The 26,260-nt window shown below is 48.2% G+C and overlaps 1 protein-coding gene across 4 annotated transcripts in view; it reads right to left on the reverse strand.

Annotated features, from left to right (window-relative positions):
* Positions 1 to 26,260, reverse strand: part of LOC122929450 (CD209 antigen-like protein E) — a 77,027-nt gene that overhangs the window by 37,680 nt on the left and 13,087 nt on the right. For all 4 annotated transcript variants that reach the window (XM_044283027.1, XM_044283025.1, XM_044283028.1 and 1 more), the window contains exons 2-5: positions 11,587 to 11,679; positions 10,643 to 10,741; positions 8,281 to 8,391; positions 7,526 to 7,567 (exon numbers count right to left, since the gene is read on the reverse strand). In XM_044283027.1, the coding sequence (XP_044138962.1) occupies positions 7,526 to 7,567; positions 8,281 to 8,391; positions 10,643 to 10,741; positions 11,587 to 11,679 (345 nt within the window). The remainder of the gene's footprint in view (positions 1 to 7,525; positions 7,568 to 8,280; positions 8,392 to 10,642; positions 10,742 to 11,586; positions 11,680 to 26,260) is intronic.

Consider the following 26,260-nt stretch of genomic DNA (forward strand, 5'->3'; position numbering starts at 1 on the left):
CGGACGAGGCCGAGGAATTGAGGAAGTGAAACGATTACACACCAGTGGCTTCAACAGGGAGACATGAAACACGTTGGAGATCCGCATGCCAGGAGGAAGCGCAAGGGCATAGGCTACCGGGTTTACCCTGCGAAGCACTCGGAAGGGACCAACAAAGCGAGGCGCCAGCTTGGGAGTGGGCACTCGAAGGTTGAGGTTGCGGGTGGACAACCATACGCGGTCTCCGACCTGGTAGGAAGGAGCGGGCGCTCGTCTGCGATCAGCCTGGAGTCTCTGGCGCTGCGCAGAGACCTCAAGGGACCTCTGGATCTGTACCCAAGAAGCACGTAGGACGGAAAGGTGATCCTCCACAGCCGGAATATCCTGGGGAGAGAATACCTCCGGTAACACGGCAGGTTGGAACCCATAATTGGCCATGAAGGGAGACGTCCCAGAGGAAGAGTTCACCGCCGTGTTCCTGGCAAACTCAGCCCAAGGCAGGAGGTCAACCCAATTGTCTTGGTGATCGGAGACATAGCAACGAAGGAATTGCTCCAAGGCCTGATTGGATCGTTCTGCGGCCCCATTGGACTGAGGGTGGTAGGCCGAGGAGAAAGAGAGATGAATCCCCAACTGGGAGCAAAAGGCGCGCCAGAACCTGGACACAAACTGACTCCCCCGATCCGACACAATCTCCTTGGGCAAACCGTGCAACCGGAAGACCTCCCTGGCAAAAATCGAGGCCAACTCTTGTGCAGAGGGTAACTTCTTGAGAGGAACACAGTGGCACATTTTGGAAAACCGATCCACAATCATGAGAATGACCGTATGGCCTCGGGATGCAGGGAGGTCCACAATGAAATCCATCCCCAGGTGTGACCATGGACGCTCCCCGGTGGCTATGGGTTGCAAAAGGCCCAACGGAAGGTGCCGAGGGGACTTACTCTGGGCACAAACGGAGCATGCCGCTACATATGCGGCGATGTCGGAACGTAGAGAAGGCCACCAGAACAGACGTGAAACAGCCCAGGACAGCTGATTCTTTCCAGGATGCCCCGCGGCCTTGGAGTTATGGTAGGTTCGCAACAACCGGGTGCGCAACTCCTCAGGTACAAAACATCTGCCGTTGGGTCTCCCAGAGGGAGCACCAGATTGAGCCGCCAAAATCTGCTCACCCAAGGGGAGAGGTCAGGCTGGTGCGAATGGCGGCCAGGATCTGATTCAGAGGTATGACCGAAGTCGGAATCGACTCCTCCCCGGACAGCTCGGAGTACTGCCGTGATAAGGCATCCGCTCTGATGTTCTTGGAACCGGGTAGGTAGGAGACCACGTAATTAAAACGTGACAAGAACAGAGCCCATCTGGCCTGACGTGGTGTCAATCTCTTGGCCTCAGAGAGGTAGGTCAGATTCTTGTGGTCCGTCAGGATGAGAACCGGAACCACCGAGCCCTCGAGCAAGTGCCTCCATTCTTTAAGGGCCTGCACGATGGCCAACAACTCCCTGTCACCAATCTGATAGTTGCACTCCGCGGAAGACAGTTTCCGGGAGTAAAACCCACAAGGAAGCAGAGGACCCTCTGGTGTTCTACGCTGAGACAAGAGGGCGCCTACTCCCGTCTCAGACGCGTCCACCTCGAGGACAAAAGGCAACCCAGGGTTGGGATGCGACAGAATCGGAGCCGACACAAAGGCGGACTTTAGAGCCTCAAAAGCTCGGATGGCCTCGAGCGACCAGACCTGTGGATTACTGCCCTTCCTGTTCAGATCCGTGAGAGGCTTGGCTAGCATGGAAAAGTCCCTGATGAACTTCCGATAATAATTGGCGAAGCCCAAAAAGCGCTGCAGGGCACGAAGACCACTGGGCTGGGGCCACTGTACGACAGCCGAAACCTTCTCAGGGTCCATGAAGAACCCCTCAGCGGAAATGATGTAACCTAAGAAGGTTACCTGGGATCGGTGAAATTCGCATTTCTCAAGCTTACCGAACAGCTTGTTCTCTCGTAACCGTTGCAACACTCGTCTGACATCCAGAATGTGGGCCTCCATGGATTCAGAATATACCAAGATGTCATCCAAATAGACCACCACACACTGCTGCAACAGGTCACGGAAAACATCGTTGATGAATTCCTGGAAGACTGCGGGCGCATTGCACAACCCAAAGGGCATAACCAAGGATTCATAATGACCGGTCCTGGTGTTAAACGCGGTCTTCCACTCATCGCCCGCCTTGATCCTTACCAGGTTATATGCCGCCCTCAGGTCGAGTTTGGTAAAGACCGTGGCCCCTTTGAGGCGATCGAACAAGCGTTCTTGATCGTGATGCGATTGAGACCCCTGTAATCGATGCAAGGCCTCAACTCACCGCCCTTCTTTTTCACAAAGAAAAATCCAGCCCCTGCCGGGGACGAGGATTTGCGAATGTGTCCGCGTGAAAGCGCCTCCCTCACGTACTCCTCCATGGCCTCATTCTCCGCTACCGACAGTGGATAGACTTTGCCACGAGGAGGAACGGCACCAGATTGTAACTCTATGGCACAATCGTATGGGCGGTGCGGAGGTAGGGCAACCGCACGCACCTTATCGAATACATCCCGGTACTCCTCGTATTCAGGAGGCAACAGAGAGTCCGAGGAAGTACACAGCAACTTGACAGGCCCATGGATGCAACTAGCCCCACACTGCGGTGACCACGAGAGGATCTCGGCCGATCTCCAATCGAAAGTCGGATTATGCTTCTGGAGCCAGGGGTACCCCAAGACCACCGAGTAGTGTGGAGACTAAATAACCTGGAGACAGACCGACTCTCTGTGAACGGCACCAATGGCCATCCCCACTGGAAGGGTCTCCTGAGTCACGTGTGGCGGCAAAAGGGGTCTGCCGTCTATCGCCTCAAGAGCCAGTGGGGAACCTCGAGGCTGCAGAGGAATGGAATTGGCGGCAGCGAACACGCTATCAATGAACAAACCACCAGCACCAGAGTCCACCAACGCCTGGGTCGTCACCGAGCCCCCGACCCAGGAGAGGACAACAGTAATCAGTGGTTTGTCAACACGGGAAACCGGGGACGCGGAGACTCCACCCAAGATCTGCCCCCGACAGGATCTCAGGTGCGAGCGTTTCCCGGACGGTTCGGGCATGCCAACCGAAAATGCCCACCGAGACCACAGTACATGCATCGGCCCTCGCGTCTCCGGAGTACCCTCTCCCCCTCGGACAGGCGAGCAAACCCCAGCTGCATGGGTTCACCCCCAGACAAGTCATCCCCAGGAGGCGTGGGAGGAGAGGGAGGCACGGGTGGGACAGCAAACGTAGACGCCAATCTGTTAGAAGACCTCCGCAGGCTCTCCTTAAAGGAAGGTCTCTCCCTGATTCTGGTGTCAATCAAAATCAGGAAAGAAATAAGAGACTCGAGCTCCACTGGTAGGTCCTTAGCTGCAACCTCATCCTTCAAGGCATCCGAGAGACCATGAGAGAAAGCAGCGACCAGAGCCTCATTATTCCAGCCCACCTCTGCTGCCAGGGTACGAAACTCAATGGCGTATTCAGCTACGGATCATGAACCCTGTCTGATGGACATAAGGAGCTTCGCAGCAGAGGCAGCACGAGCCTGCACATCGAATACTTTCCGAAGAGAAGCAACAAAACCGGAAAACTCGGCAACCACCGGATTGTTGTTCTCCCATAAAGGGCTGGCCCAGGCCAAGGCCTTGTCCGAGAGCAGCGAGATCAAGAAGCCCACCTTTGATCTCTCAGTAGGAAAGGCATGTGGCAGCAACTCGAAATAAATGCCCACCTGGTTAAGGAAACCTCGGCACTGAGTTGGCTCTCCCCCAAAGCGCTGTGGAAGGGGGGCAGAACCGGTCATACCCCGAAACACCGCAGGCGCAGCAACAGGTGTCGGGGTAGACTCTGGCGCAACAACCGGAGCGGCAGTAGGAGCGGGCCCAGGAGCGACAACCGACCCATCGGCAACGGAAGCTAAATGAGCCGTGCGTTCAAGCAGGGTTTGCAATGCCACAGCGAACCGACCCAACAGGTGATCCTGCTGATCAAGTCTGGCAACCAGCGTAGGTAGCGAGGATGGCCCTGTACCGTCAGAATTCATGGCTTGGTCCTAATGTCATGGAACCATGAACCAGACGTACACAAGAGATGAGTGGAAATAAGAAGGCTTTATTGAAAATAAAGCTGTAAGGCAAAAGTCCAAACGGATGGCTAAACCGAAGCAGGGTCTTGCGAAACCAGAGATCAGGAACCAGAAGGGTAGTCAGACGAAGCCAGGATCAGGAACCAGCAGGGTAGTCAGACGAAGCCAGGATCAGGAACCAGCAGGGTAGTCAGACGAAGCCAGGATCAGGAACCAGCAGGGTAGTCAGACGAGGCCAGGATCAGGAACCAGAAGCAGCAGCAGTCTTAGAAGCATGTGAGCACAGGAGGACCAAGCAAGGAACTGAAGCCACAGACCTCCTATATATATGAGCCAGGCATCCAGCTCCTCCCAGTGGGAAGGAGAAGCCGCAGGGTGGGAGGCTACAAGAAACCCAGAAACCAAGATGGCCGCCAGCACATGTCAAACGAAGGAGAACAGCAGGAAGGTAAGACCATGACACATAAATGGCAGAGCTATTTTATCTAGAATGGAACCCTTCTTTCCATTCTAGCTATCCCTAAGAGAGGGTGGAGACTAGTTCGATAAAAGTCAGTCGAGAGTACCCCCTGCTTGGGGGAGGAAGCAGGAGCCCGTCCCTGTTGGATGAGCCCTGTCTAGGCCAGCTTGAGCACCTTCAGCTCAGCTGGATCTGGAGGCCAAAGCAAAGAGCCTCTGAAGCCAGGAGGTATAGATTCCCTGGATAAAGTTAGAGACAGACCAGACCACATAAAGTGAAGTACAGCATAAAGAAGAAGCTGAGTTCCATAGCCAGCCTGTTAGCACAGCGGAGCCTGAGTGCGACTGATGTAGCACAGAGGAGTTTGCCTGCTACAGTTCATGCTAACGCCTGCTGGAAACCAAGACAAAGCCTGTAAACTGTTTGGAGAAACATTCATTGAAAGTAAAGCTGCTGTTCTACTATATACGAGGTCTGGACTTGATTTATTTCTTCATCCCCTTTACCAACTACCCCTTTGCTCTGCTTTGGACAACACTGCCCGGGGTCCATCGTATCCAGGTAGGAGCACAGTGACAAGTGCAACACCATTAAGGGACAGTTAGGCCACCCTACACCACTCTGGCATTCCTACACCTGGGTACCACCACAACACTAGAAGGGGCCCTGTGTCCTTGCTGCTTCACGGCCAACTGGCGTCACGACAAAATATTTATTCCATCACTAAAAGGGGACCCCTGGCCGCGGTCGAGTCCGCCGCACATGTGGTCCTCTGTCTTCATCCTCCCTGCCCTGTCTTCCTGTAAAAGTACAATGTCGATCACAGTTTTGAACGATTTGTTCAAAACAAATCACCAAAACTTCAGATTCATTTGGCAGAAGAATTTTTGTAAAATGTGTGATGAATCTAAATAATGAATTTTTTTGCAATTTTGGAAGCCACAGCCAGGTGTAGACCCCAAAAGGTGCAAAAGTATAAGAGACAGATATGCAGGGGTGCACCACCAATGAGATCAGGTGAGGCGATCGCCTCAGGCAGCACCAGGTGGGGGCAAGAGAGGGGCAGCGGAATGGTCATGGGCTGAAGGGAAGAGCTGAGGTTAAGAAATTGGCATTAGGGAGGGGGGCCATTTCAGTTTTTGCCTCAGACAGCAGGGAGGCTAGATGCACCCCTGCAGATATGACTTCTCCTTTTTGAATCCACTCTTGGTTTGGGCTTAAAAAACTTCTTTAAAAAAACTGTACATGTGGCCTTACCCTCACATTTCCAAATTTACTCTGCAGTACCCCAGAGCAGTAGGTACTTACAAATTGTTTTGTTCATTTTTGTTAAGTCATTTTATGCTTTGGGTCCCCAGTATGGTAAAGTATGGAAGCGATGGAGATAAACTCTATCATGGTCCTGAGGGAAGCTCTACCCCTAGCTTAGTCTAGTTGTGGAGTCTAGTGTTAGCAGGGAAGGAGAGAGGGGGCAAAGTCCATGTGCACCACTTCTCAGACCTAGGCCTTCCGCTACACAGACCAACCATCTCTGCATTATCTACCAAGAGAGAGTCATCTTTAGATTGAAATACTTCTTAAGAAAGAGGGAGAGAGAAAGGAAATGTCAGCCATTGCACACCCTACACGCCCTGCCTTTCACCCATACAAATGTTAACAGCAAGGGCACCCCAACTACCATCTGTCTGGAGCCCTAAAACCAGAAAGTGCCCCAAGGGAAAAAAGGGTGCACCTTCCTGTCACTGCAATGGCCCTAGGCAGCAACGGTGTGAGGAAATCCACTGTGATAGACTTTCTTCAGCCAAAGTACCACTGCCTTCCTCCGCTCTGGCTCCTCAGGGGCTTGCTGCAATTTCATGTTCACAGACTCTGATGCTAAAAGTAACTAAAAGTAATCTCCAATCTCTTGTCTTAAGACAGAGCAAATGAGAAACACGTGAGTTACTTATTAGTTAAGACATTTACAGTATATCAGCTCGCACACCGTTAACAGAGGTGTAAGAGCACATATGATTATTTTTCCTGTTTGTATGGTTAAGAGGGTATTACAGGATCAGCATATTGATAGGCAATTCTAATGACAGGCCAATACTAGATTGTTGGGAGTCGGACTATTGGCTCCACCAACGATCAGCTGTTTGAAGGGACTGCAGCACTTGTGTGAACACTACACCCTCATCAAACTTTGTCTCGGTTACCTTGCAATACCCTGCACCGCTATTTAGTAGTGGGTAATGGGATGACACTGCAAAACCTTGCATTGCTACCACTAAGCTGAAGGTGTGCAGGTCGATCAATGAGTTAAAAATAAAAAAAACTGTAGCTTATACAAGCACCACAGCCCTTATAAAAGCTGATCCAACACCCTGGAAACCTCCTTTAAGGTAAGAAGGTTGACTTGAATGGACTGGAACTGTACATGAAGATAATAGTTCTTGTTGGGGTTGTAGTAGGTGGTGGTTATCTACTGCAATGAAGTGTAAATCTTATAAACCTAAACCACAGGGAAGTTAACAAAAAGCTGAAGCCAGAAAGAGTATTCCAACAACTTTCAGTACTGGTGCTAGCAGGAGTTAACCTATTCTATACCCCAGACCACCAGGGATATTATCATTGACTTTACTAGCATACATCTCCAGAAATCAGCATTAACCCCCCTCCCTGCAAGATCAACAGAAACATGACTTTAAATATAGTAGGCTCATGATGCACATGTTAGTCTTAACCCTAGACCACCAGGGATATTAGCATTGATCCCCTTCACTGACATAGACCTTTAGGAATCTATCTATTTCATATGTATCTATATATTTATCTATCTATCTATTTTCTATCTATCTTTACATTCATCTTCAGAAATCTATAATCTACCAAGAGTATGTTGGAGGTACGATACTAAAAGTACATTGTGCAACATAGTGTAGATAATGCTTACCATGATTCTTCTGATGTGACATCTCTTCACTCATTGCCAAATCTGTGGAATTAAGAGCAGATAAGTGAAAAACTACACAGTGGAGTCACATTATTATGACCACCACCTAATAGCTAGAGTAACCGCCATGTGCAGTTTCCAGCAGCTAGACAGGGCTGGGGGTGACTCCAGGTGAGTCCTGGTAGGTTGTCACAGGTATCTGGAACCATGCTGACTGTAGTGCATCCCACAGCTGCTGGAGGGTGCCTGGGGGAGGATCCATAGAGCAAACACAACCATCGAGGTGGTCCCACAGAGGCTCAATTGGGTTTCGGTCTGGGGAATTAGGAGGCCAGGGTAGTACTTGGAAACCAATGTTGGACATTACTAGCATGTCATATTCTCTTGGTGGAAAATCCCATCTGTCCCATGGAAGACAATCAGCATATATGGGGTGTATGTGATCTGTAAGTATAGATTCCTAGCCAAATTGGTTGAGAGTGCCTTCCACATGGATGAGTGGAGCCTAGAGAATGCCACAAAAACATTCCCCAGACCATAGCACTTCCACCACCATGTGTCCTTCCAGCAATTTCCGCAGGGTTTTTGTTCTCTGATGTTTCTCACCTGACATACCAATAACCATCTATTTGATGAAGCAGAAAATCTGACTCATCAGAGAAGGGAACCCTTTGCCTTGTGTTCTACCCAAATAATAATAAGAACTAGAAGAAGAGGAAGACGAAGAAGAAGAAAACACGATAACCAAAACTTACAGTATTTTAACAGGAGACTTGTGATGACAATCAAAAATAGGAACATGATAAATAGAAATATCAAAGCTGCTAGAATTAACCGTGCCTTTGTGGCTATCCCCGTTGACACTTCTGAAATAAAGGAGAAGAATATTAGCACAATAGTGAGTTCTTGTCTAGTGACCTAGAGTAATACAATATTGTACTCGAGATATACAAGCATTAGGTCTTTCTTTTGGCACAACCCAAACATGGTGCTAGCCTTCCCCTCCTTATCATTTGGTGACTTGTAGTTTAGATTTATCCTATGGTGGGCTTGTGCTTATACACAGCAACCTGTCTTAGAAAGCTGATCTTCACTGTAAAGCGCAGAATTTTTTTTTTATAGGAACAGCCTGAGTCAAGACAAACACAGAGCAAGCAGCAAGCAGTCCTAACCAAAGGTGATGCAAGATATTACACTAAGTGAAGTATTATTTTGTCTTCTTACCAGCACAATCAGAAAGGAAGGAGCCCCGTGGCAAAATTCCAAATGGGACCCTATTAAATACTTGTTCATGAGACCCCCAGGCCTCATTAGATTTTAGGATTCACACTCTTTGAAGGCCAGACAGCCAGAACTACTGTGGAGCTTCAGTTTATAGGTTGCGGTCAGATACACTATATTGGACACATCATAGCAGTCAGATACACTATATTGGACAGGTGGACACCACCAATGAGGCCAGGTGAGGCGATCGCCTCAGGCAGCACCAGGTAGGGGCAAGAGAGGGGCAGCCGAAGGACCATGGGCTGAAGGGAAGGGGTTAGGTTAAGAATTTGGCATTGGGGAGGGGGAGTGCAGTTTAAGTTTTCGGCTCAGGCAGCAGAGAGGCTATTGGAGGTATACTGATGATCCACCTGATATTGGAGGTATACTGATGATCCACAGTCCAGTATTGAGTACCTCACTCTGTACTTTATCACTTGTCTATACCAGGCTGCTGTGCATTCAACCCAACAAAAGTCTTATTAACCCTAGCCACCTATGGTCTTACTAACCCCCTGAGCCCAACATCCTATACTGTCCGCTATACACTGACCACCATATCAGTGACCAAAAGACATATGTATAAGAGGCTGCTTACCCCACAACCCGAGCAGTTAAAGGTGATGTCTCACGTCAGCAATTTCGGACAAGAACAGGCATATTCTATTAGTGCCGGCAATGTGCGGTCCTCAAAACACGTTGCGGACGTGTGAATGGAGCCTAAGACCTCTTGCACACAAACGGGTTTTCTTTCCGTTTACGTTCCGTTTTTTGCTTTCCGTATACGGACCATATACTGAACCATTCATTTCAATGGATCCGCAAAAAAAAGGAAGGTATTCTGTATGCCTTCCGTTTCCGTATTTCTGTTTTTCCATTCTGTTCAAAGATAGAATATGTCCTATTATTGTTCGCATAACGGACAAGGATAGTTCTGTTCTATTAGGGGCCAGCTGTTCCATTCCGCAAAAAAACTGAATGCACACGGACGTCATCCATATTTTTTTGCAGACCTGTTTTTTGCGGACCGCAAAATACAAAAAAAGCCATACGGCCGTGTGCAAAGCGTAAAATTACTTGTAGAGGCATCGCTGACACCCGTACAAGTGTATTTCTTCAATAGAATCTGGCACATGTGGAGGCACCCTATAGAGTTTAGGACTGCCTACGTGCCTACGTGCTGCCTACGGTTTATAATGTGAACTCATGGATGACACAGTCAGGGGGATTTATCACAACTGGTGTAAAGGAAAACTGGCTTAGTTGCCCCTAGCAACCAATCAGATTCTACCTTTCATTTTCCAAAGGAGCTCTGAAAAATAAGAGGTGGAATCTGATTAGTTGCTACACCAGTGTTAATAAATTTCCCCCAGTATGTTTAAATTACTAAACGCCTTCATTTTATCTTCTACCTAGATGTATTTTGCATTTGTGTTCAGATGCACAAGTTTAGACTAGACTCAGAATCAGTGATGGTCAGTTCACAGTGTTCGCCAGCGAACACATGCGGGCTGCCATCTTTAGTAAGGTAGACTCACCCGTCCGGCGATGCACAGGTAATCCCTTACTTGTGCCTGTGCCGGGAACCAGTCTGAAACAAATGCGGTCACCGGGAGCAGGCAGTTCGGAGAACAGCCCGATGAAGGCCCCCCGGCGGCTGTTCTCGGAACTGCCTGCTCCCGGTGACCGCATTTAATTTCAGACTGGCTCCCGGCACAGGCACAAGTAAGGGATTACCTGTGCATCGCCGGACGGGTGAGTCTACCTTACTAAAGATGGCAGCCCGCATGTGTTCGCTGGCGAACACTGTGAACTGACCATCACTGCTCAGAATGGATATTTAATAAGCTTTACTCGTGGTTTTTGGTGTTTTCTTCTCCTTAGATCTCTTCAGTTCTGCTTCTTTGTTTAGATCATCCACGTTCACATACACATCATCACTGATATCGTCATCTGAAAATGAGAGACATTATTAATGAAATATCACATTTTCTTTTGTTTTACAGACTCCAGATTTTGGAAAGGTTAAACTTTTTTTTTATTTTTATTTTTTTGCTGTTTTATGTGTTCGGCTCCTATTCAGACATATTTGCAAGTTAAAAAAAATCCAGCATTACCAAATTGTCTCCAACTTCCCCCAATGGTCAATCTTCTATCAGTGATATACCTTGAAAAATCAAAACTGAAGCAGCTGAAACCCTCTACAAGTGGTCAAGGGACTTTTTGCTTCTAGGTTGGAAGATGGTTCACATTAGTGTAGCCTATTGATCTACTGATAGGCCTACAGAATCCTTTAGGACACAAAGTTATATCAATGGGATCCATCAGGACTCATTGGGATCCATTCAGAAACAGAAGCCATGACGCTAGTTTTGTGTTTCATCCCATATATACTGTGGGGGCTGAATCGCATCGGGAGTGGAGTAACACAAGACTGAAGGATTAGACTACACAGGCAGGGGTGCACCACCAATGAGGCCAGGTGAGGCGATCGCCTCAGGCAGCATCAGGTAGGGGCAAGAGGGGGGCAGCAGAAGGGCCATGGGCAATGAGCGCTTTCATTGTGGTTAAGGGGTTAGGTTAAGAAATTGGCATGTGGGGGCGCCCTTTACGTTTTGGCCTTAGGCAGCAGAAAGGCTAGGTGTACATCTGTACACAAGGGTTTGTTTTTGTAGTCTATAACCATGCTGACATATTGTAGATTGTAAGGGCTACATAAACAAAAAGGTAGATCTGTAATCAAGACTTTGGTGCAATGAAAAGAAATGGTCTCATAAATGTAAAGAAAGATACTTTACCCATGGTTGTCGACGCTTCGATGGATCTGGCCAGTGTTGGTTCTTTGTCTAGTTCAACCATATTCCCATACACATTATCCTTGTGACTGTGCTCTAAGGAAAACACATATATCATGGCATAAATAAAAAGAGCAAAAATCTGTATGTGATGAGTAGAGATGAGCAAAATTTTAAGTGCGACAAGAAATTCGATTTGTTCCAAATGAATTTGTCATGAATCGCTATAAATCAGGTATACCTGTATGTCACGTTGACTGAGGGAATGTATGGACCTGCTGCAGTGAGCCTCCTCCATACGCGGTGAGTGCTGGCTGTATCATACGGCAGACACCCAGCCTCAGTAACAGGGGGCAACGATCCCGCCGAAACCCCGTCATTTAACCCCTCAGATGCCACAGTCAACTGCGATTGCATCTGTGAGGTAAGGCAGAGGGATGCGCCTCCCTCTGCCTTCCGATCGGAGCCCCCATAGTGAAATTGCAGGGGTCTGATCAGTTACCATGGCAGGCAGGGCACTTCTGAAGTTTTCCAGGCCTGCCATGGTAAACGGCATGCTGCGCACGAGGCACAGCTCAGCAGGGAATGTAGTATAATGCCATTCACCCCAAAAAAGCTATATTAGAGTGAATGGGACAAGGGATCAAAACATCCTAGGTTCTAGCCAGGTTCTAGTTATTGTTAAAATTTTTTTTTACAAAAACCCCCCTAAAACATTAAAATATTAAAAGTTTAAATCACCCCCCCTTTACTTATTTTACATATAAAAATATATAAACAATAAAAATAATAAACATATCAGGTATCCCCACATCCCAAAAAGTCAGAACTGTTAAAATATTTTTAAAAATTTTCTGTGAGGTGATCGCCGTAATAGAAAAAAATTAAAAACACATGATTCACAGTAACGGGATGTGAAGGGAATCAATCCCGTAGTTCTTCTGACTGACAAATAAAATGGCCTCCTCAAAGGGCCTGAGCAAATGGCATGTGTCACGCATGAGCTGCCACTGGATAATGTGGAAATTACACCAGGGAGTAAACCTGTCCGTCTGCAGTATTAAGAAATCGTTGACCGCCTTCCTCTGCTCATACGGGCGGTCTAACATATGGCGGAAGAGTATTTTGCCTTTGCAGATCAATGAGGGCGTGTTTTGCACGGTAAGAGTTTCCTCAACATTTCTAACAGCTCTTGCAGTTCTTGAGGAATCGGGTGCCAATGAGATCGAAGATGTACACATGTGACCCAGCCCTGCCTGATGCAGCACAGACCAAATGTTCTTCCTGTTATCAGTAACCATGGTTCCTATCACCAGTTGGCAAGGAGACAGCCAGTGTTCGATTTCTTTATTGATGCAGGGCAGTTCCTCCCCAGTGTGGCTCAGTTCACCAAGGCTAACAAGGTGCAGAACCACGTGACAACGCCTAGCTTAGGTGATATGCTGGAGGACCACTGTGAACCGTGCCTAGAGGGGAGGCTGAGGACAAGGTGGAGGATGAGGAGGCAGAAGAGTACATTGGCACAGAAATCTCAGCATTACAGTACAGAGGCGGCATTGCCATCACCTGCCATGTTGCTGGTGTGCCTGGGCTGGAACCACATGTACCCAGTGGACTGTGAATTGCAACGACCGGACACCCTAGGGATAATGTGCGTGAGCGTACTAGTGATAAGGTGCAGAGGATAGTAGTACTCATAGTTAAGTTGTCCCTTGGGGCCAGCGTGCAGTGGATGGGAAGACAGCACAAAATCCTCCGGGGCACTCTCGGTTACAGGGAACACCAGTCAGATGGAAGTTGAGGTGCCCTTGATGGTGGGGGTGTTTAGGGTACTTCTAGTGGCTGGGCCCCTGTGTTTGTGACGCCAGCACCGCTAGGTGCAAATGTTGAGAGTAGTAGTAATGATGATATAGAATAAGGAGACTCGAGCTTTTAACGAACTCCCAGTACTTTACTGAAGCTGATCCACAGATTATCAAGGTATGCAACATTCATTTACATAAAGGCAGCTTTCACAGTGATTCACATTCGTTCCCAGAAGTTGCATAAGGCATAGTCCTCGATGACAATCAGTCTTTCTCTCTCTTATTTCTCCAGGTTGGAGGGATGAACTATCTCTGCTGTACTGTATAATCCTATACTTCTGCATCCTCTTCTAGGAATACTACACTCAGTCTTTAATTATGATGGGCAGCTTGTAGCTAGGAATCTCTCCACCTGATGCAAAGGAGTCTGGAGGCTGGTAAATGACAGTTACCTTCCTTCGTCAATATCCTCATTCCCTCTCTGAGTTGCCTGGAGATACTGTGATCTTTTCCCTTCTATGGGCTGGTACATGGAACTAAGTTCGGAGTTTGGATAACTCTCCAAAATGGCTGCGGAAGTCAGACATTGCACACACTGACCTTCTTGCTCCTTCTGCGGAGTTAACCCTTGGAGGCTTGTTAGAACCTCCCCCTCCCTATGCAACTTTATGAGAACACATTTACAAGCACAGTTTACATGAAACACAATCACAACATTAAGCAGTGTGTTTCAGGACACTGCAGAATGACATATATTGTCCTTGACCATAGTTACAACTCCATACGTCAGCGCTGGTGTGAACTCTACCAGACCCCGAAAGGCCCAATGACTGGCCCACCTTCTGTTCAACGTATGTGTCTAGGGCTGATACAGCTTTTTTGGAAAAGTAATGTAAGCTTGGGACTCTTCACCTTGGCTCGGCACAAGCCATCAGTTATCTGAAATGTGTAGAGTCAACTACATGGAAATGGAGGGGCAGTAGTACCAGCAACTTGGCCAGGTGCACGTTCAGCTTCTGCGCTGTTGAATGAGCGCACACATACTGTTGACTTTTTACGATCGCCTCGATAATTGATTGCTGTCGAAACAATTGATGAGGAGTATGAGGAGCATCAGGAGTAATAGACATTATTGGCAGGTAGCAGGTAAGTATGCTTCCCTTTGCAGATCTATTTTGGAGGGTGAGTTTCTAAACCCCCCATAGATGGCCAATAGAGATGAATCGAAGTTGACAAAGTGGAATTCGATCCGAATTTCAGGAAAAATTTGATTCGCACAGAAGCCGAATTCCCTCACGCTTTGTGGTAACGAATCAAATTTTTTCCTAAAATGGCTGCTGCACGTGTTAGGACATGGAGGAAAGAACTATGGGAAAGAGGGATCACCCACAATGCCATGCACGCAGCCAATCAGCAGCCAGCCCGCCCTGTGATGTCACAGTCTTATAAATACCCTCAGCCATCTTGGATTCTGTCATTTTTCTGTGTACTTAGTGCAAGTAGAAACGTTAGCAGGCGCTAGGGACAGTGCTAGGAAGGACTTTATTGTGCTGAAAATCGATTTTACGAGTGCAGGGAAAAATGATTTAAAGGGAGCCTGTCACCGGGATTTTGTGTATAAAGCTGAGGACATGGGTTGCTAGATGGCCGCTAGCACATCCGCAATACCCAGTCCCCATAGCTCTGTGTGCTTTTATTGTGTAAAAAAAACGATTTGATACATATGCAAATTACCCTGAGATGAGTCCTATCCCTGACTCATCTCACGTACAGGACTCATCTCAGGTTAATTTGCATATGTATCGAATAGTTTTTTGACACAATAAAAGCACACAGAGCTATGGGGACTGGGTATTGCGGAAGTGCTACCAGCCATCTAGCAACCCATGTCCTCAGCTCTATACACAAAATCCCGGTGACAGGTTCCCTTTAAGCTGTAGGGAAAGGATAGGGAAGCATCATCTACACTATAAAAGTTGCAATAGGAGAGTGTACAGCCTGAGTAATAGGAGCGATTACTATTACACCTTGCTGCACTAATTGGGGATCCAAATTGCAGTTATACTGCTGCTTTTACAGTAGGTTGTTTGCACTATATGATACATCAGTAATTCCAGAAAACCTTGCTTGTGATTGGGGTGCAAGTTCTGTGTGATACAGCCATTTACGGGGTGTATTAATAGGAAAGATACGTTCGTCCTATTAGCCGTTCTGCATTGATTTTATATTGTTTTACATTTTTTTTTGGGGGGGGGGGTGTATTAATAGGAAAAGAAAAGGAAAAATATATGTCTTAAAGAGGACCTTTCACTGATCCTGACACCGTGAACTGAGTATACAGGCATGGAGAGCGGCGCCCGGGGATCTCACTGCACTTACTATTATCCCCGGGCACCGCTCCGTTCTCCCGCTATGCCCTCCGGTATCTCCGTTCACTAAGTTATGGTAGGCGGAGTCTGCCCTTGTTCTTCTGTAGCGCTGGCCAATCGCATTGCAGAGCTTACAGCCTGGGAGAAAATAACCTCCCAGGCTGTGAGCTCTGCGCTGCGATTGGCCAGCGCTACAGCAGAACAAGGGCAGACTCCGCCTACTATAACTTAGTGAGCGAAGATACCGGAGGGCATAGCGGGAGAACGGAGCGACGCCCTGGGATAATAGTAAATGCAGTGAGATCCCCGGGCGCCGCTCTCCATGTCTGTATACTTAGTTCATAGTGTAATAATAGGTGAAAGGTCCTCTTTAATTACCGTTCAGCGGTGAAATTACATTGTACTGCAGCCATTTATGGGGTGTATAGAAGGGAAATAAACCTACTTCCTATTATCCATTCTGTGATGAATTGTGATTGTTATATTTTTTTTTTGGGGGGGGGGGGGGTTTATTAATCAGAAAAAATATATATATATATATGTCTTAATTGCCGTTCAGCAGTGAAGTTACATTGTACTACAGCCATTTACGTGGTGTATTAAAAGGAAATATACGTACATCCTATTATCCGTTCTGCGTTGATTTTATATTGTTTTACATTTTTTTTGGGGGGGGGTGGGTGTATTAATAGGAAAAAAAAAGGAAAAAATATGTCATAATTGCCATTTAGCGGTGAAGTTATATTGTACATTGATTTTATATTGTTTTCCATTTTTTTGGGGGTGTATTAATAGGAAAAAAATGAAAAAATATACTGGTATGTCATAATTGCCGTTCAGCGGTGAAGTTACATTGTACTACAGTCATTTACTGGGTGTGTTAATCGGAAAGATATGTACGTCCCATTAGCCATTCTGCAGTGAATTGTGATTGTTATATTTCTTATTTTTTCGGGTGTATGGCCAAAATGTTTCTGTCGCAGGCAGCAGAAGAAGGGGGGTGGCAGCACGAGTCGCAGCGAGAGGCCTGAACTCCCGGTGTCATCTAGCATCTAGCAGTCGTGTCTTGACCAGCAACCCAGCTGTGCTTGAATGGTTGACTCGGTCTTCGACTTTGTCGCAAGTGACATCAGACACTCCCAGCCAAGAGTCGGACGGTTCCTCTGACACAACGCTTAGTTGGCATGGCCAGGGGGAGTAGGCTCTTTGCCCCCTCCTGTACTGAACCTTCCTCATTTTCAGTTCCCTCAGCACGAGAAGTATTATATGCCGTAGGCTCGACTCCACTTTTCAGCGAGGATAAGCTACTAGAGTACAGTCAGCTGCTACTGCCCAACCAAGATCTGGAGGAGACATCCGGCGCTTCCTCCGGTAGGCAGGCAAGTAGTGATGATGAGAGTCAACTGGGAGCAGGTGTTGCGAGCGGTCTGGCTCCTGGCCGTTAAAGGGGACATCAGTGACGTGCAGACAGTAGCGGATGATGATGATGTAGCTGATCGCACATGGGAGCCGGGTGAAGAAGGGGCTTCATCATCATCATCAGAAGAAGAAGAGGGTGGCAGCTTGCGTGTGAGGCAGTGGCTGAGCCAGAATGGTGGTAGCGTGGCTGTAAGTCAGCAGGGTGGCAGCAGTGGGCGGTCGAGAGCCAAATGTGCCCGGGGTAGACCACCCACTACGCGGAAAGTAGCAGTGCAGGGTTTCATAGAGGCAGCTGTAGCAGGCCGTCAGCTCGGAGTGTTGGGGGGAAAATGCCATACTCGGCAGTGTGACAATTTTTTGTTAGGCCGCCGGAGGAGGTGAACATGGCCATTTGCCGAATATGTGGGCAGAAGGTGAAGCATGGCCAGGGTGCCAATGTTGGCACCACCGCCCTGCGTCAACACATGCAGCGTCACCATAAAGTGGCCTGGGAGAACCATGGCTCCGATATGGTGGTCCAGTCTGCCGCAGAAACCGCTGCATCACCCAGTGGCACGCATTTCATGCAGTCCACTACCTCAGCCGAAGGGAGCTGTCTGTCTTTCCCATCATCTGCTGGTCCTGATGCTCCTGCTCCTCCTCCTCATACTCCTCGTCAGTCATTCCATCAGCAATCGATTACCAAAGAGATTGCAAAGAGACAATAGTATGTGTGCACTCATCCAATGGTGCAGAAGCTGAGCGTGCTCCTGGTTAAGTTCCTGGTGCTGCAGTGTCTCCCTTTCCAAGAGGTGGACTCTGCACCTTTCCGACAACTGATGGCTTGTGTCGAGCCGAGGTGCAGAGTCCCAAACCATCATTTCTTTGCGAAAAAGGCAGTACCAGCCCTGCACACATATGTAGAACAGAAGGTGGGCCAGTCCTTGAGCCTGTCAGTGTCTGCCAAAGTGCACAGCAGCGCCGACGTGTGGAGCTGTAACTACGGTCAAGGACAATATATGTCTTTTACAGCCAACCGCATAAATGTGATTCCTACCCAGCCACACCAGCAACTTGGCCAGGTGATGCTGCTTCCGCCTCCACGTTCCTGCAACAATATACGCCTCTGCCTCCTCATCCTCCACCGTGTCCTCAGCCTCCATTGCAAGGACAATTCACAGTGCTCCTCCAGCATACCACATGTGTATGGCACGGCACTGTCACACTGTTCTGCCCCTAATTTGCCTGAGCAAACTGAGTCACACAGGGGAGGAACTGCTCCGCGTCCTTCATCAAGAAATTGAATCCTGGCTTTCTCCTCAAATAGTCAAAATCAGAACCATGGAGACTGACAACGTGAAGAACACTGTGTCAACCCTGTGTCAAGGAGGGCATGGCGCATGTGTTCAATATGGTTGTTAATCGGTTCCTGAAGTCTTCACCCTGCAAGACATCCTGAAAATGGCCAGGAAATAGGGATGAGCGAACTCGAACTGTATAGTTCGGGTTCGTACCGAATTTTGGGGTGTCCGTGACACGGACCCGAACCCGGACATTTTCGTAAAAGTCCGGGTTCGGGTTCGGTGTTCGTCGCTTTCTTCGCGCTTTTGTGACGCTTTCTTGGCGCTTTTTGAAAGGCTGCAAAGCAGCCAATCAACAAGCATCATACTACTTGCCCCAAGAGGCCATCACAGCCATGCCTACTATTGGCATGGCTGTGATTGGCCAGAGCACCATGTGACCCAGCCTCTATTTAAGCTGGAGTCACATAGCGCCGCCCGTCACTCTGCTCTGATTAGCGTAGGGAGAGGTTGCGGCTGCGACAGTAGGGCGAGATTAGGCAGATTAACTCCTCCAAAGGACTTGATTAACTGATCGATCTGCAGCTGTGGATCATTGAGCTGCTGATCCTCAATTGCTCACTGTTTTTAGGCTGCACAGACCGTTTGTCAGTCTCATTTTTCTGGGGTGATCGGCGGCCATTTTGTGTCTTGTGGTGCGCCAGCACAAGCTGCGACCAAGTGCATTTAACCCTCAATGGTGTGGTTGTTTTTTGGCTAAAGCCTACATCAGGGTGAAGCTGTCACACCAAGTGCATTTAACCAGCAATAGTCTGTTCATTTTTTGGCCATATACAAAATCAGGGGCAAGCTGCGCCTGTCACCAAGTGCATTTAACCCTCAATGGTGTGGTTGTTTTTTGGCTAAAGCCTACATCAGGGTGAAGCTGTCACACCAAGTGCATTTAACCAGCAATAGTCTGTTCATTTTTTGGCCATATACAAAATCAGGGGCAAGCTGCGCCTGTCACCAAGTGCATTTAACCCTCAATGGTGTGGTTGTTTTTTGGCTAAAGCCTACATCAGGGTGAAGCTGTCACACCAAGTGCATTTAACCAGCAATAGTCTGTTCATTTTTTGGCCATATACAAAATCAGGGGCAAGCTGCGCCTGTCACCAAGTGCATTTAACCCTCAATGGTGTGGTTGTTTTTTGGCTAAAGCCTACATCAGGGTGAAGCTGTCACACCAAGTGCATTTAACCAGCAATAGTCTGTTCATTTTTTGGCCATATACAAAATCAGGGGCAAGCTGCGCCTGTCACCAAGTGCATTTAACCCTCAATGGTGTGGTTGTTTTTTGGCTAAAGCCTACATCAGGGTGAAGCTGTCACACCAAGTGCATTTAACCAGCAATAGTCTGTTCATTTTTTGGCCATATACAAAATCAGGGGCAAGCTGCGCCTGTCACCAAGTGCATTTAACCCTCAATGGTGTGGTTGTTTTTTGGCTAAAGCCTACATCAGGGTGAAGCTGTCACACCAAGTGCATTTAACCAGCAATAGTCTGTTTATTTTTTGGCCATATCCCAGTCTAATTCTGTCACTAAATCCATACCGGTCACCCAGCGCCTAAATACTAGGCCTCAAATTTATATCCAGCTAAATCTGTCCCTAGTGCTGTAGCTGGGCGAGTTATTTAGTGTCCGTTCAAGCACATTTCTTGTTCTGGGTTGAAATACAATTCCCAATTTAGCAATTTCATAATTTAGTGGTTCCTGCTATATCAGAGCTATTTGAAATCTATCCCAAAAAGGGTATATAATATTGAAGGTGCACATTGGGTCATTCAGAATAACTTCACACACACCCGCTACTGTGTATTTCCAAGTCTAATTCTGTCACTAAACCCATACCTGTCACCCAGCGCCTAAATACTAGGCCTCAAATTTATATCCAGCTAAATCTGTCCCTAGTGCTGTAGCTGGGCGAGTTATTTAGTGTCCGTTCAAGCACATTTCTTGTTCTGGGTTGAAATACAATTCCCAATTTAGCAATTTCATAATTTAGTGGTTCCTGCTATATCAGAGCTATTTGAAATCTATCCCAAAAAGGGTATATAATATTGAAGGTGCACATTGGGTCATTCAGAATAACTTCACACACACCCGCTACTGTGTATTTCCAAGTCTAATTCTGTCACTAAACCCATACCTGTCACCCAGCGCCTAAATACTAGGCCTCAAATTTAAATCCCTCTAAATCTCTCGTTACCCACCGCTGTACTGTTGTTGCTGGGCAAGATATTTAGTGTCCGTCAAAGCACATTTTTTGTTCTGGGTTGAAGTACAATTCCCAATTTAGCAATTTCATAATTTAGTGGTTTCTGCTATATCAGAGCTATTTGAAATCTATCCCTAAAAGGGTATATAATATTGAAGGTGCACATAGGGTCATTCAGAATAACTTCACACACACGCTTCTGTGCATTTCCAAGTCTAATTCTGTCACTAAATCCATACCGGTGACCCAGCGCCTAAATACTAGGCCTCAAATTTAAATCCCTCTAAATCTCTCGTTACCCACCGCTGTACTGTTGTTGCTGGGCAAGATATTTAGTGTCTGTCAAAGCACATTTTTTGTTCTGGGTTGAAGTACAATTCCCAATTTAGCAATTTCATAATTTAGTGGTTTCTGCTATATCAGAGCTATTTGAAATCTATCCCTAAAAGGGTATATAATATTGAAGGTGCACATAGGGTCATTCAGAATAACTTCACACACACCCGCTACTGTGTATTTCCAAGTCTAATTCTGTCACTAAATCCATACCGGTGACCCAGCGCCTAAATACTAGGCCTCAAATTTAAATCCCTCTAAATCTCTCGTTACCCACCGCTGTACTGTTGTTGCTGGGCAAGATATTTAGTGTCCGTCAAAGCACATTTTTTGTTCTGGGTTGAAGTACAATTCCCAATTTAGCAATTTCATAATTTAGTGGTTTCTGCTATATCAGAGCTATTTGAAATCTATCCCTAAAAGGGTATATAATATTGAAGGTGCACATAGGGTCATTCAGAATAACTTCACACACACCCGCTACTGTGTATTTCCAAGTCTAATTCTGTCACTAAATCCATACCGGTGACCCAGCGCCTAAATACTAGGCCTCAAATTTAATTCCCTCTAAATCTCTCGTTACCCACCGCTGTACTGTTGTTGCTGGGCAAGATATTTAGTGTCCGTCAAAGCACATTTTTTGTTCTGGGTTGAAGTACAATTCTCAATTTAGCAATTTCATAATTTAGTGGTTTCTGCTATATCAGAGCTATTTGAAATCTATCCCTAAAAGGGTATATAATATTGAAGGTGCACATAGGGTCATTCAGAATAACTTCACACACACCCGCTACTGTGTATTTCCAAGTCTAATTCTGTCACTAAACCCATACCTGTCACCCAGCGCCTAAATACTAGGCCTCAAATTTAAATCCCTCTAAATCTCTCGTTACCGTTGTCCTGTTGTAGCTGGGAAAGTTATTTAGTGCCCGTCAAAGCACATTTTTTGTTCTGGGTTGAAGTACAATTCCCAATTTAGCAATTTCATAATTTAGTGGTTCCTGCTATATCAGAGCTATTTGAAATCTATCCCAAAAAGGGTATATAATATTCAAGGTGCACATAGGGTCATTCAGAATAACTTCACACACACGCTTCTGTGCATTTCCAAGTCTAATTCTGTCACTAAATCCATACCGGTCACCCAGCGCCTAAATACTAGGCCTCAAATTTATATCCCGCTGAATTTGAATACAATACATTGGGCCAAATAATATATTTGTTGTTGTGGTGAACCATAACAATGAGAAAAACATCTAGTAAGGGACGCGGACGTGGACATGGTCGTGGTGGTTTTAGTGGACCCTCTGGTGCTGGGAGAGGACGTGGCCGTTCTGCCACATCCACACGTCCTAGTGTACCAACTACCTCAGGTCCCAGTAGCCGCCAGAATTTACAGCGATATATGGTGGGGCCCAATGCCGTTCTAAGGATGGTAAGGCCTGAGCAGGTACAGGCATTAGTCAATTGGGTGGCCGACAGTGGATCCAGCACGTTCACATTATCTCCCACCCAGTCTTCTGCAGAAAGCGCACAGATGGCGCCTGAAAACCAACCCCATCAGTCTGTCACATCACCCCCATGCATACCAGGGAAACTGTCTCAGCCTCAAGTTATGCAGCAGTCTCTTATGCTGTTTGAAGACTCCGCTGGCAGGGTTTCCCAAGGGCATCCACCTAGCCCTTCCCCAGCGGTGAAAGACATAGAATGCACTGACGCACAACCACTTATGTTTCCTGATGATGAGGACATGGGAATACCACCTCAGCATGTCTCTGATGATGACGAAACACAGGTGCCAACTGCTGCGTCTTTCTGCAGTGTGCAGACTGAACAGGAGGTCAGGGATCAAGACTGGGTGGAAGACGATGCAGGGGACGATGAGGTCCTAGACCCCACATGGAATGAAGGTCGTGCCACTGACTTTCACAGTTCGGAGGAAGAGGCAGTGGTGAGACCGAGCCAACAGCGTAGCAAAAGAGGGAGCAGTGGGCAAAAGCAGAACACCCGCCGCCAAGAGACTCCGCCTGCTACTGACCGCCGCCATCTGGGACCGAGCACCCCAAAGGCAGCTTCAAGGAGTTCCCTGGCATGGCACTTCTTCAAACAATGTGCTGACGACAAGACCCGAGTGGTTTGCACGCTGTGCCATCAGAGCCTGAAGCGAGGCATTAACGTTCTGAACCTGAGCACAACCTGCATGACCAGGCACCTGCATGCAAAGCATGAACTGCAGTGGAGTAAACACCTTAAAACCAAGGAAGTCACTCAGGCTCCCCCTGCTACCTCTTCTGCTGCTGCCGCCTCGGCCTATTCTGCTGCTGCCGCCTCGGCCTCTTCCTCCGCCTCTGGAGGAACGTTGGCACCTGCCGCCCAGCAAACAGGGGATGTACCACCAACACCACCACCACCACCTCCGTCACCAAGCGTCTCAACCATGTCACACGCCAGCGTTCAGCTCTCCATCTCACAAACATTTGATAGAAAGCGTAAATTCCCACCTAGCCACCCTCGATCCCTGGCCCTGAATGCCAGCATTTCTAAACTACTGGCCTATGAAATGCTGTCATTTAGGCTGGTGGACACAGACAGCTTCAAACAGCTCATGTCGCTTGCTGTCCCACAGTATGTTGTTCCCAGCCGCCACTACTTCTCCAAGAGAGCCGTGCCTTCCCTGCACAACCAAGTATCCGATAAAATCAAGTGTGCACTGCGCAACGCCATCTGTGGCAAGGTCCACCTAACCACAGATACGTGGACCAGTAAGCACGGCCAGGGACGCTATATCTCCCTAACTGCACACTGGGTAAATGTAGTGGCAGCTGGGCCCCAGGCGGAGAGCTGTTTGGCGCACGTCCTTCCGCCGCCAAGGATCGCAGGGCAACATTCTTTGCCTCCTGTTGCCACCTCCTCCTTCTCGGCTTCCTCCTCCTCTTCTTCCACCTGCTCATCCAGTCAGCCACACACCTTCACCACCAACTTCAGCACAGCCCGGGGTAAACGTCAGCAGGCCATTCTGAAACTCATATGTTTGGGGGACAGGCCCCACACCGCACAGGAGTTGTGGCGGGGTATTGAACAACAGACCGACGAGTGGTTGCTGCCGGTGAGCCTCAAGCCCGGCCTGGTGGTGTGTGATAATGGGCGAAATCTCGTTGCAGCTCTGGGACTAGCCAATTTGACGCACATCCCTTGCTTGGCGCATGTGCTGAATTTGGTGGTGCAGAAGTTCATTCACAACTACCCCGACATGTCAGAGCTGCTGCATAAAGTGCGGGCCGTCTGTTCGCGCTTCCGGCGTTCACATCCTGCTGCTGCTCGCCTGTCTGCGCTACAGCGTAACTTCGGCCTTCCCGCTCACCGCCTCATATGCGACGTGCCCACCAGGTGGAACTCCACCTTGCACATGCTGGACAGACTGTGCGAGCAGCAGCAGGCCATAGTGGAGTTTCAGCTGCAGCACGCACGGGTCAGTCGCACTACAGAACAGCACCACTTCACCACCAATGACTGGGCCTCCATGCGAGACCTGTGTGCCCTGTTGCGCTGTTTCGAGTACTCCACCAACATGGCCAGTGGCGATGACACCGTTATCAGCGTTACAATACCACTTCTATGTCTCCTTGAGAAAACACTTAGGGCGATGATGGAAGAGGAGGTGGCCCAGGAGGAGGAGGAGGAGGAGGAGGAGGAAGAGGGGTCATTTTTAGCACTTTCTGGCCAGTCTCTTCGAAGTGACTCAGAGGGAGGTTTTTGGCAACAGCAGAGGCCAGGTACAAATGTGGCCAGCCAGGGCCCACTACTGGAGGACGAGGAGGACGAGGATGAGGAGGAGGTGGAGGAGGATGAGGATGAAGCATGGTCACAGCGGGGTGGCACCCAACGCAGCTCGGGTCCATCACTGGTGCGTGGCTGGGGGGAAAGGCAGGACGATGACGATACGCCTCCCACAGAGGATAGCTTGTCCTTACCCCTGGGCAGCCTGGCACACATGAGCGACTACATGCTGCAGTGCCTGCGCAACGACAGCAGAGTTGCCCACATTTTAACCTGTGCGGACTACTGGGTTGCCACCCTGCTGGATCCACGCTACAAAGACAATGTGCCCACCTTACTTCCTGCACTGGAGCGTGATAGGAAGATGCGCGAGTACAAGCGCACGTTGGTAGACGCGCTACTGAGAGCATTCCCAAATGTCACAGGGGAACAAGTGGAAGCCCAAGGCCAAGGCAGAGGAGGAGCAAGAGGTCGCCAAGGCAGCTGTGTCACGGCCAGCTCCTCTGAGGGCAGGGTTAGCATGGCAGAGATGTGGAAAACTTTTGTCAACACGCCACAGCTAACTGCACCACCACCTGATACGCAACGTGTTAGCAGGAGGCAACATTTCACTAACATGGTGGAACAGTACGTGTGCACACCCCTCCACGTACTGACTGATGGTTCGGCCCCATTCAACTTCTGGGTCTCTAAATTGTCCACGTGGCCAGAGCTAGCCTTTTATGCCTTGGAGGTGCTGGCCTGCCCGGCAGCCAGCGTTTTGTCTGAACGTGTATTCAGCACGGCAGGGGGCGTCATTACAGACAAACGCAGCCGCCTGTCTACAGCCAATGTGGACAAGCTGACGTTCATAAAAATGAACCAGGCATGGATCCCACAGGACCTGTCCGTCCCTTGTCCAGATTAGACATTAACTACCTCCCCATAACCATATATTATTGGACTCCAGGGCACTTCCTCATTCAATCCTATTTTTATTTTCATTTTACCATTATATTGCGAGGCTACCCAAAGTTGAATGAACCTCTCCTCTGCCTGTGTGCTAGGCCTAAATATATGCCAATGGACTGTTGCAGTGGTGGCTGACGTGAAGCCTCATTCTCTGCTATGACATGCAGACTGATTCTCTGCTGTCATGAAGCCAGATTGTCTGTTACGGGACCTCTCTGCTCTGCCTGTGTGCTAGGCCTAAATATATGCCAATGGACTGTTGCAGTGGTGGGTGACGTGAAGCCTCATTCTCTGCTATGACATGCAGACTGATTCTCTGCTGACATGAAGCCAGATTGTCTGTTACGGGACCTCTCTGCTCTGCCTGTGTGCTAGGCCTAAATATATGCCAATGGACTGTTGCAGTGGTGGGTGACGTGAAGCCTCATTCTCTGCTATGACATGCAGACTGATTCTCTGCTGACATGAAGCCAGATCCTCTT

Source organism: Bufo gargarizans, chromosome 2, assembly GCF_014858855.1.
Source record: "Bufo gargarizans isolate SCDJY-AF-19 chromosome 2, ASM1485885v1, whole genome shotgun sequence".
Taxonomy (NCBI): domain Eukaryota; kingdom Metazoa; phylum Chordata; class Amphibia; order Anura; family Bufonidae; genus Bufo; species Bufo gargarizans.